General features: G+C 40.3%; 1 protein-coding gene across 18 annotated transcripts in view; it reads left to right on the top strand.

The window, feature by feature from the left end:
• The first annotated feature begins 4,501 nt into the window (after positions 1–4,501).
• Positions 4,502–20,782, top strand: part of cadpsb (Ca2+-dependent activator protein for secretion b) — an 81,121-nt gene continuing 64,840 nt past the window's right edge. For 3 of the 18 annotated variants that reach the window (XM_061784479.1, XM_061784470.1, XM_061784464.1), the window contains exon 1: positions 4,515–5,325. In XM_061784479.1, coding sequence (XP_061640463.1) covers positions 4,993–5,325 — 333 coding nt within the window. In that variant the 5' untranslated portion in view covers positions 4,515–4,992. Of the gene's footprint in view, positions 5,326–20,782 lie in introns of all 18 variants that reach the window. The other 15 variants (XM_061784480.1, XM_061784466.1, XM_061784481.1 and 12 more) reach the window with 13 other exon arrangements.

Here is a 20,782-nt window from a genome sequence, read left to right as displayed (position 1 = left end):
ATATACACAGTGAGGTAATTTGTGTTTTTTATGTTGATATTTACATATATATATATATATATATATGTTCTTTTTAGAGTGGATTTGTGTGTTTGTCTGAATGTGTTTATGTGTAAATTAGTATTTTATTGTAGTACAGTATTTTTATGGTGGTGCGTGTACATGTATCATGTGACAGCATATGAAAGCATATGTACATGTCCGTGTTAGTCTTCGTGTGTCTGTGTGTGTGTGTGTGTGTGTGAGGGAGAGCATGTTATGTTTTAATGAAAGTGCGTGTGTGCTAGTGTCATAATTTGTGTGTAAATGTTGATGTTTATGGTCATTGGGGATTCAGCCTTACGAGAGTACTGTATTTAAGTGTGCATGTGTGCAAGTGTTTCTGAATGGATGATTGTGTGCGTGAGTTAGTGTGTAGGGAAGGGAGGGCATTTGGTCTCATTCTCACTTTCTAACACAACCTCAAACAGCATTAAAGGGGCTGTGAATCAACAATCTAATGACAAAACATTTCACGGCTCTTTCTCCTATGCTCTCAATCAATTAGAAAAAAAACAAAAAAAAACCTTGACGTCAGAAAAGACCCCAAAAAATTGACAACGGCTGAGGCAAGTCATGAATATATTAATATGCAGTTATTGTGTGATATTTCAGTCCTGCCGCAGTATCTGCTTTGTTACATTTGTATACCACCTGTGTCAACTCTTCAACGATGCCAGCACATCAACACAAAAAATTCAACGGTGTGCTTGACAGAATCTGGCAAACCAGTCGCTTGTTCTTTTGATTAACCCCCTATAGTTGTTCATTTATCTCTTTCAGGATAAAATCACTCAGAGAGACAGTCATGGAAGAATTCAAGTGAATTCGAAAACCAGGCAAGTCTCTGTGATGATTATTAATAATTGATTAATAACGTAGGGGTGAAGGAAAGTTCAAATGTTTGATATTGTCTCGGCCCATTAATATTAGTGCAAATCTTAAGAAGCAGCTAATTTACTATCCTGCTTAATCTTTGCTGGCACAGTGATTTTTTTTTTCCTTTTTTTCCATATAGGACATTTATTTGACAGATGTGCTGCATCTAGAACACTGAACTAGCGTCTCGCTGGACCTGAATTAATTAAATAATTCTCATATTTGTAAAGTTGAAGTGCTTTCTTAAACTCAAAGCCAGAGTTTGCTTAAATGATATTTACAATGAAAAGTGAGAACTCTCAACTTCGTCTGTGAGCTGGTTGAACGCACTGCACTGCTGATATCACGTTGTAAGAAAAAAAATTTTCTCCCTCTTCGCATCAAAATTACTATGGTGGGATCAATGGTGTGTGTGTGTGTGTGTGTGTGTGTGTGTGTGTGTCACTCATTTTCACGTTTAACATGCACGCACACCAAAAGGCATGCACACGCACACACACAGTTGCTTTCATGGAGCACAATCGGCAGTGTACTGAGAATGGTGTGCTTGTTTACGTTTAGGAACTTACTTGTACTGTGTTTGCATGTCAAGTCTGCACTAAGTTGCTGATTTAATGTGGCTTCAACTACACTCATTTTGAGTTATTGCTTCATGTCGATGACATGATTCTGTAACTTTTGCGACGTACATTATCAAGTAATGGGTACGTTTAAGCTAATGCTGGATGGATAAGTGATATTACTGCCACTTGGCAGCTGCTGAAAGTAACTAAAAAGTTACTTTTTTCTAACCTAGTTACATTTGAAATCAAGTAATCAGTAAAGTAACTAAGTGACTTTTAAGCTCAATTAATCAGTAAAATAACCAAGTTACTTTTTCAAGGTAACTGTGGCAACACTGGTCCAGAGTACATGTTCAATACCACTTTCTTCGGACTGATACCAGTGCAAGTATTCACTCCCGATACCAAAACCACTAGTACTTTTGATACTTAAAATTTCATTTAACTCAATGAGAGATCAATTTAAACAGACCTGTTTTTCTTTTTGATGCACATAATGATCTGCTGATGTGTCACACCGCCATAGTGTAGCGCCAACCTCTGGTGAGGAAGACTTACTCAATGTCAGATTTTCTTGCCTTAAGTAACGGTGGCTGGTAACAGCAGCCTGTACGAGTACCCCATACTTTGAAATAAAGCAGATATTAGCCATATATCAGTATTCGCTCATCCCAAGGTCAGTCATAACGGCCCTCCGAGGAAAAACATAACTACGATGTGGCCCCAACGACAAAAACGAGTTTGACTCCCCTGCACTAATGCAGGCATCACTTACTGCCTGGATATACTCAAATTTGCTTAGAGATGGATCTAGGTATAATTGTTCAGTGAGACCTTAATGGCGATGGACCCTAAATGTTCATCTCAGGCAAAAATGTGTGTTGTTTTGCCATAAACAACATCAACATTGAATGAGTATACACACTCTCGTTGACGTATAGGCGCTGGACTGAGAACATCAGTTAATTATTCATGTTTAAAAGGTTTGGAGAATGCCAGATCTCCCCGTGGGACCGTCCGTAGTGTGCAGTCGCACAAGTCCAAAGGGAATTAGTCTCACCCTGCAGGAAAAGACGAATTATGGAGCTGAAGACCCTGGATGCAGACATAAAATAGACAACAATCCACCATGAGAGCCTGTATAAAAGCACAGACAGGCGACTAAATTAAGAGCAGCGGAAGTGTCTCTTGAAAGTGCGGTTACCTCCAGGGGATCCACTGGTCAGATGTGCAAAGAACACGTGGAGCAGCAGTCAGCTAGTCCCGCTGTCACCTTCACTTGAGTCTCAAAGGAGAAAGAAATGCACTGGTTTTAAGTGCATGCATAGTTTGCGCTTCACAGTCGTGTGTGCGCGTGTGCTTGTGTGTCTGTGTGTGTGTCTGTGGTTGCCTGGACCAAATGGTGGGGTGGGTAAACCTGGTCTGAGATCATCATCATCATTAACACTAATGTTATCATCAATGTGCAAAAGAATGTAAAGTTTTGTATTTATGTATGTCAGCAGATTCTTAAGTGGTGCCTTGACTAAAACCTAACCACATAGTATGAATGGTTGAATGGATTGTTACAATCACTGACAGTCACTTTGCTTTGTTGCTCTAATTAAAAAAATATATATATTTTTTTTCTTCATTTTACGTCATGAAAACTAAATTAATTTACTCCAGGCACAAAATGACAACAGTGCATTAAATCACAAGCCAGGTGTTCAATGCCAAGGCTTCATTCTCCCAGACCTTTGATATAGATAAATTAAAAAAAAAAATATATATATATATGGAGCCTTCCTCTAATTTAACCAAGCAAATTTCCATTCAAAAGAAACAATATCAAAAAAATGGTGTCTTCCTCATAAAACCTGGCTCATACATCTTTAAAATGTGTATAAATAATCCACAAAATATGTGGTTGCTACTTCGCAGATTTCACCAATTGCGGCGGTGCTCCAGAACCATACTCCCGCGATAAACGAGGGATTACAGAACTTTATATTGTGTGGTCATCAGGGGTGAGCTGCAGCCGATCCTAGTTGACCTTTAATGAGAGGTGAAGGAGACACTGGACTGGTCACTAGTCAATCACAGGACAAATACAGAGTAAGTACACCAAAATCAGGCAAGTGACCCACTACACCAGGCGTGTCAAACTAATTTTTGTCTCAGGCCGCATTGTAGTTATGATTTCCCTCAAAGGGCCGTTAGAACAGTCAAATGTTTAATCACCAAATCATATTATTACTATTACAACACAAATTGAGAGATAACTAGTTTTGAAATCAGAAGACAAGGATAATAGTTTGTTCAAGAATTGTGTAAGTTACTGTAGAAGAAGGGTTTGGTAACAAAAAAAATGCAATATCTCAACATTATTGTTTATTATTATGACAATTTGGAATTTGGTTACAGATTTGAGCAAAAATCACCCCCGTGGCCTTGAGTTTGACACCATGCACTACACCATTAGAGATGATTTCCATAAAAAAAAATTAAACATCAGAAATGACCTACTATAACCATCTACAGTATTCAGTGACAAGCAAAACAATCAAATCTGCTGCCATCAAGGCCTAAGGTAGAAACGTGTGTACAACAACAGAATACGTCAAATACATTTGTGAGCAAATTGATATGAGAATATCATTAAATCAATATTCATACTTTCTGTGATATGATTTTTTTTCTTATGTAAAATGGGTGCCTTGGCAAAACCAAGGCTGGGAAACAGCGTTTTAGATTGTACTGAACTCATCACAGGAACTTTTTCCATTGACTGTAACTGTAATGTCATATGCAATAGAACCTCCAGATATTCTCAGTTTGGTATTTGCAGCTTGTGCGGCTGTACGAGGATTCTATTTTCTGCCTGCGGATGTCAGCCCCTGAGCCCAAACAGTTCGTCCCATCTGAGTTTTTAACATTTTTTCTTCTTCTATGGCCACTCCATCCTCTGAATAGGTCTCAGCCTTTCCTGCCGCCTACATGCGGTGCACTGCTCTCGCCGACTATAGCTGGCATTTCCTGCACGGCAGCCATTTTAGGTGTACCGCTGCTGCCTCCAGGAAGCCGAGACGAGCATCCTTCTGCACTCTCCGTTCAGGACCAGGGACACAGTTGCTCTGCGCATGCGCGGAGTGGAAAGCGTGGAGGGCCATTGCCTGCTTTCCTCTCTTTTTTTTTTTTTACTTTTTCTCCCCACCGCGCTGCTTGTGTCCCTCCCCTCCCTCCCCCTCGCATCCGCAGCAGGGACTGGCCAATAAAAGAGCGAAAACACGTAAGCATCGACGCGGGCTCGGCGCAGGCGGAGGATGCTCAGTGTGGAGCGGCAATCATCTCTCAGCACCACTCGCACTGCTCACTTCTTCCCAAGCCGCCGAGCGCAACCGGGGCCTCTGCACCGACCCGACCCCCGGCTCCCATTCACACTGCGGCCGCACTCGAGGTGAGGAGGGAGGGGTGACCTAATTCGGAAGGTCAGGCTCCTAAGTAGGAAGGTCATCGCCTCAAGAGCAAAATGTTGGATCCGTCGTCCAGCGAGGAGGAGTCTGACGGGATAGTGGAGGAGGAGTGCAAGGAAGTGATGGCACCCCAGGCCGGATCCCGCATCTCCCCGAGCAGGACCAGCGAGGGCTCCGGCGGGCTGGCGCCCAGCAGCGGCCGCAGCAGCGCCCGGCCGACCAGCCCGAGCCCGTCGGCTGCCAGCGAGGAGAAGGACGACCTGGAGAAGCTGCAGCGGGAGGAAGAGGAGCGCAAGAAGAAGCTGCAGCTCTATGTGTTTGTCATGCGATGCGTCGCCTATCCGTTTAACGCCAAGCAGCCCACAGACATGGCGAGGCGACAACAGAAGGTAAGCGCCCCCCTTTCTCTCCTTCTCGCTTTCCTCTCCTAATTCCTCCTCGGCGCAAGGGCATCGTTAATAAGCACATGCTGGTGGACGCCTCCTTTCACTTCGCAGATGTTGTCATTGATGACCTATATAAAGAGCTTCAGTACGGATGTGGGGGAAGCTGGGGGGAGGGGGTGGGCCTACCCGGTATGTAACAGCAGGGACTATAAAGCATACCTCCAGTTTATTTTTGGTGCAACCCCCCCCCACACACAATTTATATATATATATATATATATATATACACACACACACACACACACACACACACACACAGAGAGCATGTGTGGGAGCACGATGAAGTAGCACTCCAGATATAGTGGAAAGGTGGTGCAGAGCTGCAGACAGGAGTGGAGCGGTGCACGGACATAATTTAAACTCCCAAGTGAGATCAATTGTGCAGCCCAGAAAGCACTTCGGTGTGCAAGCTCGGGCGTGTAAAAAGCAGTAGAACGCATTTGGATTGGGACTTGTTGCCTCCAGCAAATGTAGGCGAAGAATGCAATGAATGAAGACCCTCTGCTTCATCAATTTGGCCTCCCAAGGTGACTTTTACGCTCAGACCTCTTGAGGTAGCCTTAATGAGCTTCCTTATCCTGAGATGCCGAGTTACTGTAGATACATTTCATTGTGAAATGTTCATACACATCTTAATGCACCTTTGATAGATATATCTATCCATCCATCCATTTTCTGTACCGCTTATCCTCACTAGGGTCACGGGCGTGCTGGAGCCTATCCCAGCTATCTTCGGGCGAGAGGCGGGCTACACCCCGAACTGGTCGCCAGCCAATCGCAGGGCACATATAAAAGCATTCACACTTACATTCACACCTACGGGCAATTTAGCGCCTTAAATCAACCCACCATGCAGGTTTTGCGGATGTGGGAGGAAACCGGAGTACCCGGAGAAAACCCACGCAGGCACGGCGAGAACATGCAAACTCCACACAGGCGGGGCCGGGATTTGAACCCTGGTCCTCAGAACTGTGAGGCAGATGTGCTAACCACTGAAGTCAATTTTAGATCAGGACATCCTTACTGTATACTATCAAAGTCACCAAATATGAACCTAGTGTATACTTCTTTTCCTTGTACTGATATTTCCACTAATCCACTGAATGAGCATATCAGTTTCTCAACGTACGCAATGGATTTGCTGAATATCCATTTAACATCTCCTCTAGTCTTATCCACACTGTAATAAACATTGCAGAAATTGCACTTGCGGCTCGTGTTTGTATTTAACCCGCCGTTTTCCTTTAGACACAGTATGCTCAGTGTTTTCTGCTGAGTCATGAACAAGTGTATGTGGGAGGCCGAACCACGGTGTTTCCATTTATTTGTTTGTTTGTAGTCCCATTTGGCAGAGGTTACCGGCAGTCTAATGCAAGCTTAGTAATGCACTTTTATATCTGGCATCTCAGCCAGCCACAATCCTTTGGGCTGTGGGTGAGTGACTACCTGGACAAACAATCATGTGCAATGCAACCAGAGCACAAAGTCTCTCTCCAGGCAGGCTGCAAAATTTCATTCGGTCTACATTTCAACGAATATATTATTTTGAGGAAAATAATAGCCCTTGTGCAAAAATAAATGGCATAAGGTGTGCAGAGTTTCTGTAAATGTTAAGAATATGAAAGGAGAATAATTGCATGGAGACCATTAACAATGCGGGGTATTAAAATGTAAGTCCATTATGTGTCAGGTCATGAAGCAGTTATTTCAGTGCAATTCAGTATTTTTCTAAAAGTAGCTCTTACATCATATATTCTTAAATGCTCATTCCTCACATCACAGTCCATGCAGCCTATCACATTGAGGCTATTATGGATTAGTCACAGAAATATGATGAAGCAATTTGTTTGTAATGAAACAACTCAAAGCCAAAGCAAAACATATGGAGCGGCTCCATGGTAATCTGTTATTAGAGGTTCTGGCACACAGGCAGCAGTCAGTGATGGACTATCACAGAGAAACAGGCCGGGCTTCAAAGTACGTCAGCTCCACTGCTGCGTCTTCAACATGCCGCCATAACCTTGTGAAAGGGCGACACAAAAGGGGGGAAACGGGCATTTGAAGGGCGACGGAAATACAGTACGTTTCCTCCTGCTGACAGAGTGGCGTCTTCGTGTAAGCCGCAGTGTGGGACTGCTGCTGCTCAAATGTTCATATTTTATCTGGTAACGTACACTTACATGCATGCCTAATTGTCTTGGGACATGCTTAAATTAATTGCACAATTTACATTAAAGGATATGTTGACAGTAAATGATTTAAGTTATTGCTATACGTAGATTCTGTTGGTGATTAATGTGATCGTGTCCCCCATTATTTTATTCCTGCTGGCTATAGTCCTCCATTAGGAAGCCCAGTTGAATTGGACAATGTCTAATACAATAATAATAAAAATATTGTTCATTACTGGACACATGATGCATCTTAATAACTACATTACATTAGTGTGCCGTGCAAAGCTTACCGTTTGTATTCATCATGATGAGTACAGGATCATCTTTGGTCGTATAATAGAACATTGTTGTGATGTCACTATAAAAAAAGACTCGTAAACATCTCTCAGGTTACTGAAGTCAGAATCAAATCAATCAACGCTATAAGAACAAGACAAGAAATCATATTTTTGGACTGCTGAGCAACACATACAGTAGTTTCCAAATTAACATTATTTATGAGTGTTGCAAATGATGGTCAAGTGATGAGTCAGGTAATTGCTTTAATCTGGATCAGAAATATCTCAATATCGTATGCACCAATTGCTATTACTGAATTATTTATTTTGCTGACATTAGTTCTAAATATGAACTCTTAATTCAACTTGCAGCAACGGCACTTTTGTGCTGTCAACAGTTTTCTATCAACCAATATTTTTAATATTGAGATAGCAAGTTTGTATATACACTTCGTAGTGGTGTAGAACTGCACTGTATCGTACTGACCTGTTTCCATTATTTTGTCTTTCTTATGCAACTCATTATAACTCAGATAATGTAAATAGTGTATTGTTGAAATAATACCTGTCTGACAGTGCTAATCAAAACCTTATTATGTCTACTTTAGCTTTACGGTGCGGTATACTTGATGACATTGGAAAGCACTATAACCATATGGTACATCTGAAGTCTCAACCACAGACCCCCAGTGGGCTCTGACACACGGCGGGCCTCAGCCATTTAGCACTTTTCCAGGGTGTCTACACTTCCCAGGTGGCTGAGGTCACACGTTTAGTAGGCGCTCTTGATGTGACAGTGCGCTTGTGAATGGATGTGAAAGTACGGGACCCTGGAGGAGATGACAGGCTCATAGGTGGTGTCAGAGACCACCTCACCAGTTGACTGATGGCTTTTTGCCCCTACTAGCGGGGTCAATCACTTCCACATCGCCAGACTTTTCTGTGCTGTGTCTTGTTGGAAAGTCGCACTCGGACGAGTTGGACATCTAATGTGGGAAGTAGTCACGTTACGAAAATGTCATTGTGAAAGGGAATTACAGATACAAGCACCAAAATACTAGTTAGATTTGGTATACAAAGAATTTGAAATCAGCAACCCTATGTACTTTTATAGTCATCGTAAACAGCAACCACTAAATTTAATTTTCATGCATGCAAGACCTTATGCAATTTACTTTAAATTATTAAGATGACAGTGATGGTAAAAACAGAGATGAGTCAAAAGAGTTCACGTGTTGTCCACTTCACAGCAACTTCCCCCCCCCCCTGCATTCTCTGCATATGTAATAAGCCCTCACGTTTGCTCTGGTCTTCTTTGCAGGCGGTGAAATATTGAGGCTACCTCGTTGTGGTCTTCTTCATTTTTTCATTCTTTCTTCTACATTTTGCATCTTTCTCCTTTTGCTGTGAAGTGAACAACTCTTGTTATACCGTAAACCGTTTCATCCCTGAGATGGGAGAGGTTTGTTCTGTCCAAACTGATATGATGGCCTCAAACTCATATGCTTATGATTGTCATAGATCACAAATAAGTTTCAGATTTGTTTTTGTTTTTCTCTCCCCAGTATGATTTGTTATTCCGTAAGTTAGCCTGACCCAATCATCTCCTAATAGAGCGCCTCTTGGCTCAGCACTTTCTAAAAGCATCCAGCCTCTCGCTGACCGAGGGAGCCTGTGTGATGTGAATGTGAAGTAGAGTGAATTCAAATCAGTGCTACTTGGATGAAGGTTGCCTCCGTGGTGCTGAGCTTGGAAAAACAAGACTTGAAAGCAACTGCATTTACATCGACATTTGTCACTCATTTGTCATAAAGGTATGAGGGATCAGTTATTATTTTGTTTTCTTAATATGATAACTATTCACTTGTCTTTGTGACTTTTAATGTATTCTGCGGGTAATATTTCACAGCACTTGTTGGTGGTTCATTTAGTCTTGTTTATCACTCAAAACTCATCAGCCACAGCTTAAGTACACTTTAAAGCTCATGTAACTCAATATAATGCCATGCACAATTCTGTGACGGTGGCATCCAAAATTTGAGCATTATTATCTTTGTGCAGTTTTCTTTAAAACTGCAATTGTTTTGGAATTACATTAGATTGTGAAAGTGTACCTAATATTGTGGCTGATGTGGGTGTCTTTTCGAACACAGGTTCAAAATATGAAAAGAAAAAAAAAACCTGCGCCTTTTGGTGTATCTTTTGACACATCAGCTAAAGAGAGGAGACGTGTTGCCTTTAATAAATGCAAAGGAAAAATTCATCCACCGACATATGGATTCATCTTTGCTGATACATTTGTCCAGTTTATGTGATGTGATATATTAATCAAGCTAAGCATGGCATTTTGGCTAATGGATGAAAGACAGCTGATATAATGAAAGAGTGGAACTAAGTCAGACAGGGGAGATAAAATGGCATAACAGAAAGAGGCAAATTATCAATGATTGTGTGAGTGAAACTGCTGCAGAAAAAGATAACTGGGCAAAAGTGTAATGTTCCCTGTCTGCCTCACAGTCAAGACGTCCTGGGTTTGAATCTCAGCTCTTGCTTGTGTAGGTTTTTTCCAGCTTTCTCCCAGATTCCAAAAGCATGCATGGTAGAGTAAATAAACAGTCTAAGTTGTCCACAGGTGTGAGTAATTGCTTGTCTTTATATGCCCTGTGATTGGCTGGTGTTCATTCCAGGGTGTATTTGGCCTCTTACCCAAAAGTCAAGTGAGATAGGCTTCCTCAGGACACTAATGAGGATAAGTGGTATAAAAATCAATGAATATAAAGCTCTTAGAATTGCAATATTTATATTCTTCTTGGAACTGAGTTATATAGGAGAAAGTTAAGCATTCCATTATGTTCATAACTGGATTATTTGTCAAACGATATAAGCACCACGGTGCAAGCACAATGCAAAACCCTCCATTGTGATAGGCTGCGAATAAATGTCAGTTCCTATGCAAGATGCTACAAACACGGCACTGAAGACACAGATTTTTTTTCTGCAACAATATTATACTTTGTTATAATTTCAAATATAGCCCCCCCACCCGCCCCCCCATTCAAAAAAAGCTTCAACCCCCCCCCCCCCCCAATTGTTCATATAAGTCAGAAATGGAACAAAAATTAGAGATCGAACGGTCATTATGCATGGCGTCAAGTCAGATGTTAGCATCTGACTTCTATAAATCTTGCGAGCCTGCGGCGTACCTCATAAAAGCTCAGTTCAGAAAGTACCAAAGGATCAACAGTGCACCATTGTTTTGTATCGCCTAAAGAAGACTTGTGTCTGAACCATAGCACCTGTCCAAGAATTTTGATGGTGGGGTAACTGAGTATTTCCATACCAATGCTGATGTTAGCTGCTTGCACTGCCGCAGATTTACTGTCTAGTTAGTATACAAAAGAGGAGTCACCAACATGGTGCCCACAGGCACCAGGCAGCCCCACTAAGGACTTTATGTTTAGCCCGTGGACCGGTTTTAAAAATTTCACACTGGTAATGGAACATTATAATTTCCTTGGAATGTTGTAGATGTGAAATGTACTCACTTACAGGGATTTATAGAAATAAAGTGTTGCATATTGATGTTTATCTGTTTCCTACCTTGTTAAATCATTGTTAATTATTGTGAAATATTATAAACATGATCAGTGTCTTCACAGATGAATATCATTTATTATTAATAACATACAAACCCAATTCCAATGACGTTGGGACATTGCGTAAAATGTAAATATAAACAGAATACAATGATTTGTCATTCTTAACCTAAATAACTAATTTGAGCAAATTAGTTATTTTTAGAGTATTTTAGTGCTATGCCAGCCAGAGATGATCCTACATTGAGTCAGGAGTTAAAGTTCAAACTCGAAATTTAATTGAGTGACAGTTGGTGTTGGAAAATAAATGAGGCATCATAAAAGTCTTTACATAGTTTCAAACTGTTTTAACGTAATAATATCACACAGTTATACAGTGGTTATAATAACTTATTCATACACTTTTATAACCAATAATAACAGTCTAAAAAAAAAAGGGTTTCATGATACCGCCAGTATGACCCTCAACTGACTAAGGGAGGTACAATGTAATTACATTGTTTTTCTTTTCCCACAAAATCCTACTACATCCTCGCAAGTTGTTTTAAACGTAGCACGCAAGTTGATTCTCTCTAGGTCTAGCATGTTAATTTCTTTTCCTTAATAAAATAAACTTAGCAAGATTACATTAGAACATGTACATCGAGCTCATTGAGGTAAAAGTGACTCATCGTGTGCCTGAAAGAGTCACATGAGAGACCAGCAAAAGGGAGCTCATGTCGAATGATTTGCATTATAAGGTAAGAGCTTCAAATTGAGTTCTGCCTGTACAAGGGCATAAGTTGACAATAAAAGAGGCTTTCAGTCAGGGTCAAATCAGTACTGACAAAAATCATTCATGTGCTTCAGATATTGATGTAGACTGAGGAATAGTGCAAGCCTAAAAGCAGTAGAAATGTATCCTTCACCTCCAGTCTGAGCAGGCATAGCTCATCACATATTGGAAAATAACGTAGCGATTTTAACATTTATTGTGGAGCAAAATTTCCCCAAAATATTTTACTTCCAACTCTGCCAGGGTTAGACATGTTTTTGCCTTCGTTATTCAGCTGATAAAGCAGCAGCAGCTAATGAATTGAACGCACACTGGGACACTGTTGTTAGTAGAAAACAGCAATCGAAATGAAAATGTCGCCCCAAGGAGCTTTTGCAGGACAATTTAGGATTTGGTGTGTTTTTTTTCATCCCTCACACAATGCGCAAGTGCATCTGTGCTCTGGCTTGAAAGCTTAATTTCACATTCTGACGTTCTCCCTGCACCAGTTGATTTCTATTTCCGTTGTGCACGTGTTAATTAAACCTTTATGTCTCAGCAGAGCCCACGTGATCCTGAATGTTAGAAGTCGACTGCAATGTTTTTTTGTCCTGCCCAACCTTGACAAGCTGATGATAATAAAAAACTCTTTAATGATGGAGCAAATCCATGAATCTTACAAGGAGCTTAAGGTTAGTTAGTGTGTCCGTCCTGACTGATTAATCTGCACTCTCGCTGTCAATCTTCTTCTAGAAATTGTTACTCTATACAAAACATAATCCAATGTCATATAGAGAAAACAGAGCAGGGGCAGCAATGTTGTTTACGGGTGATATACTGTTCTGTGGTGAAGGGATGATGTCATGGCAACATGCTGGTTGATATGTACAGTATATATCATGCATTGTACAAGTCCAAAAGCATTTCGCTTACTCTTTGAGGACAAATATATGCTGTACATACAATAAGTACATTGTTTTATGGTTTTAGAGGTAGACAGCTCCATAATAAGGCTTGTGGCTGCTTAGTGTTTATTACTGTTGAGAACCACTTACATGTTACTAATACATATACAGTAAGTACCGTGTTGATATAATACTTGCAAATATTGTACTCAAGTATTTTGTCAATCTGACTATATTCCCTATAACAAATATTTTCTTGAATTACTTCCGCAGAGGGCATTGATTTCATTGGTGTTCGTCCATTAACAGGATTACGTGATCATTTATTTCTCTGAATGAAGCGGATTATTTTCTGGATTTCCAACTTAACTTTTGAGAAACTTTTCTTTAATAGATGAATCTTTAAATAGTAAGTCACATACAGAAGTTGGGTATCTAATTGGGTGGTGATCCTAATTAGGATTGGTCTCGGTTGAAGTCTTGACTCGGAGGCATTCTAGCAACTATATGAGGTGCAAATTATAAAATATGAAACTCATCATTAATCTGCAACATGCCATGTAACCACCGTATACTCAAATTACAATGGAGTTTTATTTTAAAAAAATCTGAAATGTGCTTTTATACAACCTTCAATAGGTATTATCAGCTAACCAATGTCAGATGCCAATAAAGACAAAATATATGTTAGAATTTACTCCAAATAATTTAAAATCCTTTAATTTTGGCGAGTTGTATAAAGTAAATTTGCATGATGTAATTATAAACCTCTGGATCTACTTCCCACTGATCCTAATTAGGATTGGTCTCGGTTGAAGTCTTGACTCGGAGGCATTCTAGCAACTATATGAGGTGCAAATTATAAAATATGAAACTCATCATTAATCTGCAACATGCCAAAGTAAATTCTTTATGACTTCCACATTTTCTGCTTTGATTCTCTGTAGATGTTGAAAGTGACAAAACTGCAGTTGATGCACACCTATAGAGGAAATGGAATTTCTGAACAAGATGTTTGTCCTGCTTACTTATCCATCCATCTGTTCATTTTTCGACACGGACTATCCATCCATCCATCCATTTTCTGAGCCGCTTACCCTCACAGGGGTCGCGGGAGTGCTGGAGCCTATCCCAGCTATCATTGGGCATGAGGCGGGGTACACCCTGAACTGGTTGCCAGCCAATCGCAGGGCACACAAACAAACAAACAACCATTCGCACACACATTCACGCTTATGGGCAATTAAGAGTCTTCAATTAACCTACCATGCATGTTTTTGGGATGTGGGAGGAAACCGGAACATGGAAACTTCACACAGGCGGGGCCGGGATTGAACCCCGGTCCTCAGAACTGTGAGGCAAACGCTCTAACCAGTAGTCTACTGTGCCACTGCTTATTTATACTTGACATAAATGTGTAAAATCAATGTGTGATTATGAACCACCAGAGAAATGGCCAATTTTCCAGCTTGAAATGATCTTATGTCTGACTGCAGTAATTGCGTGGATAAAATTAACTCTGCTTATTAATGTGCCTGCACAGTACCGAGAGCGTGCGTCGTTCTTTTGTGCAGTTCGTCTCAAATTGGACTCATCTTTTTAACTGCTGCCTTCTTTTGCCCCTGTAAATAGACAAAAAATAAGATGTTTTTCTACTTCTTGATGATGCAAACTGCCATTATCATTAGCAGCAAGATAATCCCCCAAGCCATTTCTGTGCTGTTGTGTTACATGAACCGTTGCTTTAGTGTGAAAAAGGCAGGCCATGACAGGAACTGTGGAGATATTGGGTGGGGGCGGCGTCAACGTCAGCCTGCATATCAGGTATAAACTCTGGCTAACTTTTCCCCATCCCGCATTTTCAAAAAGTGATGACACACTCCTGTGCGGGCTACTTGAACTCTGAATGATCACCATCACCCAACACTAACTGTTGGATTTTGTTCTGCATGCAAAACGAAACTTTGATTGGTCTTATTGATAGACGATATTATCCATCTATTCATCTTCTATAGCGCTTGTCGCCAGCCAATCGCAGGGCACATATAGACAGACAACCATTCACATTCCCTTTGGAATGTGGGAGGAATCCGGAGCATCGGTATAAAATGGAAGTACAGAGAGAACATCAAAACTTAGCTGAGGTTTGAACAAAGAACCTCTGAGCTGTAAGGCAGACTTGCTAACCACTAGTTCACTGTGCTGCCCAAGAAAATATACTATATAAACGTAATATTGTAGACACACAGTATTATGTAGTACAAATAAAGTTGGAGGATAATGCTTAAATGCAAAACCTTACAAATGTTCTCTAGTCAAACACAACAGATTGTACAAAATGGCACAAGTTGACCCTATACAAGTAAACATGGTATTGTATAAACAATATTTTAATTTCAAATTACACCTTTGAGTGAGAAATTCTTGCTCATTTTGTAACGTGGATCTAGCAAATGTGTACGTTTATTTTAAGAAATGCCTGTTCATTTCATTGTCGTTTCAACGCCATCATTTTTCAGAATTTGTACATGCGTGTTATGCTTTACATGACTGCACACTGCACTACGCCACGAGAAACATTTTGTTGAATCAATACCTCTGACAGTTTCAACCCAGATTGAGCATTATCATCTTTGTAAAGGCAGAATGTTTGATCCGTGAATCTGTGAGTGCACATACCCACATACATGCACAGAAATTAGCACGGTAAAACTTAGCGGGCAATCCATATGTAATATGCTGTGTATGCAATCCATACATTTGTAACCACCGTATACTCAAATTACAATGGAGTTTTATTTAAAAAAAATCTGAAATGTGCTTTTATACAACCTTCAATAGGTATTATCAGCTAACCAATGTCAGATGCCAATAAAGACAAAATATATGTTAGAATTTACTCCAAATAATTTAAAATCCTTTAATTTTGGCGAGTTGTATAAAGTAAATTTGCATGATGTAATTATAAACCTCTGGATCTACTTCCCACAGACAGTTTTGATAGCTTTGTTTTGCCGCGACCTTTTCAAAGAGCCCCGCTGAATTTAGCCTGTAAACCATGGGAAGTTCACACGTCCATGCCATTTATGTCATAGTTGTGTAAGGGCTCATTTTCTGCTCGGTAACTGCATTACTGAAGACCGGGGCCCGAGCAGGAGGGCTGCTGTGAGGGAGTGGGTGGTGTGATAATGGATGTCTGTTACGAGAAGCGGCTTAGCTGGTGAACACGGTGTACTCCTATGTGCATGGGCAGTGCCACAACTTGTGGTATGACAGCACAGTGGCGGCTGCAGACACACGACGTGTTTGGTGTGCGTCTGCGGACCACACACCTGGCTGTTTGCTGACCTCGACGAGTGCCGTTTACTCACACAATGCTGCATTTGTGTGCCTTTTGCTGCAAATGAATGTGAACGTTACTGCCTGGGGGAGAATAGCCAGACCACCAGTCTTTTGTGTTTCTGTAGTTCTGTGACCACAGAGGCTTCGTGGCGCTGGGCTTGCTGTGTTTGACTTTGTGCAGCTGTCATGCACACGCGCTGTTTGCTCAGATGCGACATGCGCATTGTCAGTGAATTGTGCTTTGTGTTGGTGAAAACCAAGAAAGGACTCTGTTTGGGAACCAATATTTCGTTGCACATTAACACATGTTATTCCCACAAATCAGAATCAGAATCATCTTTATTTGCCAAGTATGTCCAAAAAACACAAGGAATTTGTCTCCGGTAGTTGGAGCCGCTCTAGTACGACAACAGACAACACTTTGGAGACATAAAGACATTATAATTTGACACAATTACAATTTATAACTTATTATCCCGATTGATTATCCTGTGGTGTGGGGTGTGTTAAAAGTGATTTTTTTCCTCTCTCATCTGCTCAGAAAACCATTGGGGCCGACAATCAATTTTAAACATTTTCAATATTTCCAGTGCCGAATGCTGATAGGTGTGGTCAACACCTTTGCGACTTTGCAACCGTAATGTAGTTAGCAGATAAGCAGTTAGCTGCTACTACTACTCTTCTTCTTTGTATTTTCCGGTAATCTGGATGCCATGTTGCAACATGCTGCCTCTCACAGGTCAGTCTTGGTACTACAGAAGACATTGTTATGTGTGCGGTGCTGTGTTGGTAATCTTGTGTAACCAACACACTACAAGAGCAGTAAGCACACAGATAAGGATTTTTCCTCATCGTGTGTGGGGTCTCATTTAAAAAATTCTGTTAAGATGTTCAAAATTAGTCTTTACATACACTCACTGCCACTACACCAACATCATCGAATGAGATTTAATAAAAGCGGCATCAAAAGGTCTGCCTGCCTGCCATGCATGATTTTAATTAATACTGTCAGAGAGATAATAATTTAACCATATGCTTGCCGTTGTGGATGTAGTTTGCAATGTGATATTGTATTGAGAGGCATTTTTTTTATATTTGGTCCTTCCTATTTATATACTAAGCCAGGTAATCTTTTGACGTTTTTTTGCATTATTGTTGTTTTAAGATTGTGTGTTAGAATAGAAAAATCTCTCAGTATCATGCAGTGCAGATCAACACCACTGGAAACAAAATGAAAGAAAAAAACTGCTCTGACCCAATGGAGCTTTATTAACTTTACTTTAAGGCAAACGTTTTAATACAGCTCTTATTTTAAATCTCATTCAGGCATACTGAATGTTGTGGTGAATGATAAATGTCGCTGTGGATATTACGTTTTATCTTCAGTACACTTTATGGAGCAATGGTTTTTGATGAAGTTGCTTGTGTATATTTTCTCAGTTTTTTAAGATTGATGGTTGTGTTTCTTGCCAATGGTTTCTGCTCCCTTGTAGGCCTTTAATTCATTTTCGTGTTTAATTATATTGCATCTGTACCTACTTCCCTGAAACACCTCACGAATAAATGATACCTACTTTATGTACAGCCTTATGCTACACATCAAAACTGCATTTTAGGAAAATACCATCGACTTTCAATGTGATGTAACTTCAAGAGGAAGCTTACTGTAAGTGTGATTCAGCACCCTAAACCACCCAGGCTGCATTATACGCTTTTCTCATTTAGATAATTAATCCGCCCGTCACAGCGCTGCAAGGACAACTATGTCATGCACCCTATAAGCTATGGGGAATAAAATTCTAAAGTGATAAATTGATAAGCACGCAGGGCTGGATTAAGGTGCATGGGTGAGTGCACCATTCAAGTCCCTCTTTCATTCACTTTTGCACCTTTCAATGAATTAAATGCTGCTTCCCCTTCTACTTAAGGTATGGGCTAAAATTATATGAACATGACTTATGAAGTTGCACTGTATTTCTGCAAAACATGATAATTTAATTAAAATGTGACTAAATGTTCAAAATAGGTCACAGTGACTCAACTAATCACAGAAGCATCCGGGTTAAGACATACAGTCAAGTAGTTTTGAATAGTAAGTACAGTAAAAATTTTCCTTGCATAATGCCTTTGCCTGGCTCCTCTATTGATACGCGGGGGTGATTAATGTTTACTTCACTGCTGCAAATGAATTGCTGGGCTGTGCTGCAATCTTGATAACAGCCATAGAGGGAGAATCAATATGCGCCAAGTTGGTAAAATATGTCTTGGGAATGTGGAATCAGATGAAAATGGAGGCACTTTCCCTCGCCCATCAGTATGGTCACTAATCAGTACAGTTCCCCTATCAGCACACCAGTCTCTCTCTTTTGTGCACGCGATGCTGATAATGTTGATGAAGAGATTAATAGTCTGTCACTGGCCAAGCCACAGAAGGGCCAAACCTAATGATTACATTAAAAAATTCCATATCTTAAGGATTTATTTTAACGTCGTATACGCACCCCGGGGAGAAAGTGCAAGCAACCGACCAATTCGGCTGACTGCTAAACGACGCCATTGACTCACATTTATAATTGTTATGGAGGAAAATGTTTAATTGAATTTGGAAGGGAACAATCATTAACCAGCCCTCTGCCGCCTCACAAAGATGCATCCTCGTGCCAAGAGCAATGTTTCTTACATGTTGAGGCCTTTAAAACAAAGGAGAAAAGTATTTATTCTGCCTGTCGCAGATCTGAAATCTTGAGGTACAAGCAACACTAAAGCTATATTTACGGTATAGCCTAGACATGTATGATTTGGAACCCTAACCCTCATCTAATCTGGTTTGTGTTTCCACTGTGGTGTGTGTAGTTGAGATAGCGTTACCTGCGTCATACGTTAAGAGTATAGCTGCGGAACACAGTGTGAACGACAGTACAGTACAGTACAAAAAAGGACAGAACATGACACAGTAAAACAGATAAAATGGAGGTGCACAAATTAAGACTATGAAATATATTGATCGATTGTGTTTTTAGCAACCGTTTGAAAAGTTTGACAAATGTATTTCACTTTTTTTTTTTTTTTTTTTTTTTTTTTTTTAAATGCAAAAGAAAAAAAATATTAGGTTTGTTAAGTTTAAATTATTTATGCATAAACCAAAAAAATTATTCTTATGCAGGTCGTCAGCCCATTTTTTCAAGTGTGACAATTGACAATATTGCAAGCTGTCATGACTGCAACATTTTTATTCGTTTCCCAGAGCTACTTTTGATTATGAAAACCTGACAAAAAAAAATGTACCTTAATGATCTCTAAAGTTGTTGTAAGTTTGGTTAATACAGGAGGAGCTATGAGTGATCACAACAAACACGGACTGCATGCTAAGGCACAGGTATCAAACGCAAGGCCAGATCCGGCCTGTCACATTTTATACGGCCCACTAAAACTTCAGGTTTCTTTCAAAATTGATTTATTCATTTTATTTTGGCAGAAACTCAGCACAGAAATGGCATTTCCCCCCTTCACTTTTACTGGTTTTACAAGCATTTATTTGCACCTAATCCCTATCTAGTTTTATATTAAAATATTTACTTTCCACTATCTTCCATGACTTCTGATTTCAAATCCAGTAAACTGGTATAAATAAATACATCAAAATCAATCAATCATCTGGGACAGGCTACAGTTCAACTGTGACTCTAATGAGGATAAGCGGTACAGAAAATGAATGGATGGAACTGTTTTTATTATGGCAGCGTCGCTAAAATCAATCCTATGATTTGCTTCGGTGGTGACAGAATATTGTTAATTCTCATTTATTCTAACCAGACTGAAGGGGTTTTGTAGGGGAGTGCGACAGGCACGCAGATGTTATCGAGATTGCCTCTCAGGCACATAATATGGAATGCATGTCTATCTTCCACCCACACCAAAGTTGCTAGGACACACACAAACACACAAACACATTACCAGCCGGTCCTTGTGCTTGTATGATATACACAACAGCTTGAAGTATAGACAACATTTGTCACAGGGAGATGGCCGCCCTATTGACTTTCAGGTCACTGACTCTGTTAGCATGTGTTACATCAATTCAAGGACATTTCAACCAAAGTGAGGTGAAACAAAGAGGATAATGTATTAGAGGCGTATATTATTTTAATTAGGTTCTTTATGTACATATAAAATATCTCAACATTGAAGCAAATGAGTTAAAGGGTGTCTGTATTCATTTGAGTACTCTTTAAATTATATGGTCGGGTTTTTGCAACTGAGTCACTGATGGTGTAGTGGTACACTCGCCTGACTTTGGTGCGGGCAGCGTGGGTTCAGTTCCCACTCAGTGACGGTGTGAATGTGAGTGCGA

Source organism: Phyllopteryx taeniolatus, chromosome 9 (assembly GCF_024500385.1).
Source record: "Phyllopteryx taeniolatus isolate TA_2022b chromosome 9, UOR_Ptae_1.2, whole genome shotgun sequence".
Lineage (NCBI taxonomy): Eukaryota > Metazoa > Chordata > Actinopteri > Syngnathiformes > Syngnathidae > Phyllopteryx > Phyllopteryx taeniolatus.
This window is presented reverse-complemented; position numbering and strand designations above follow the sequence as displayed.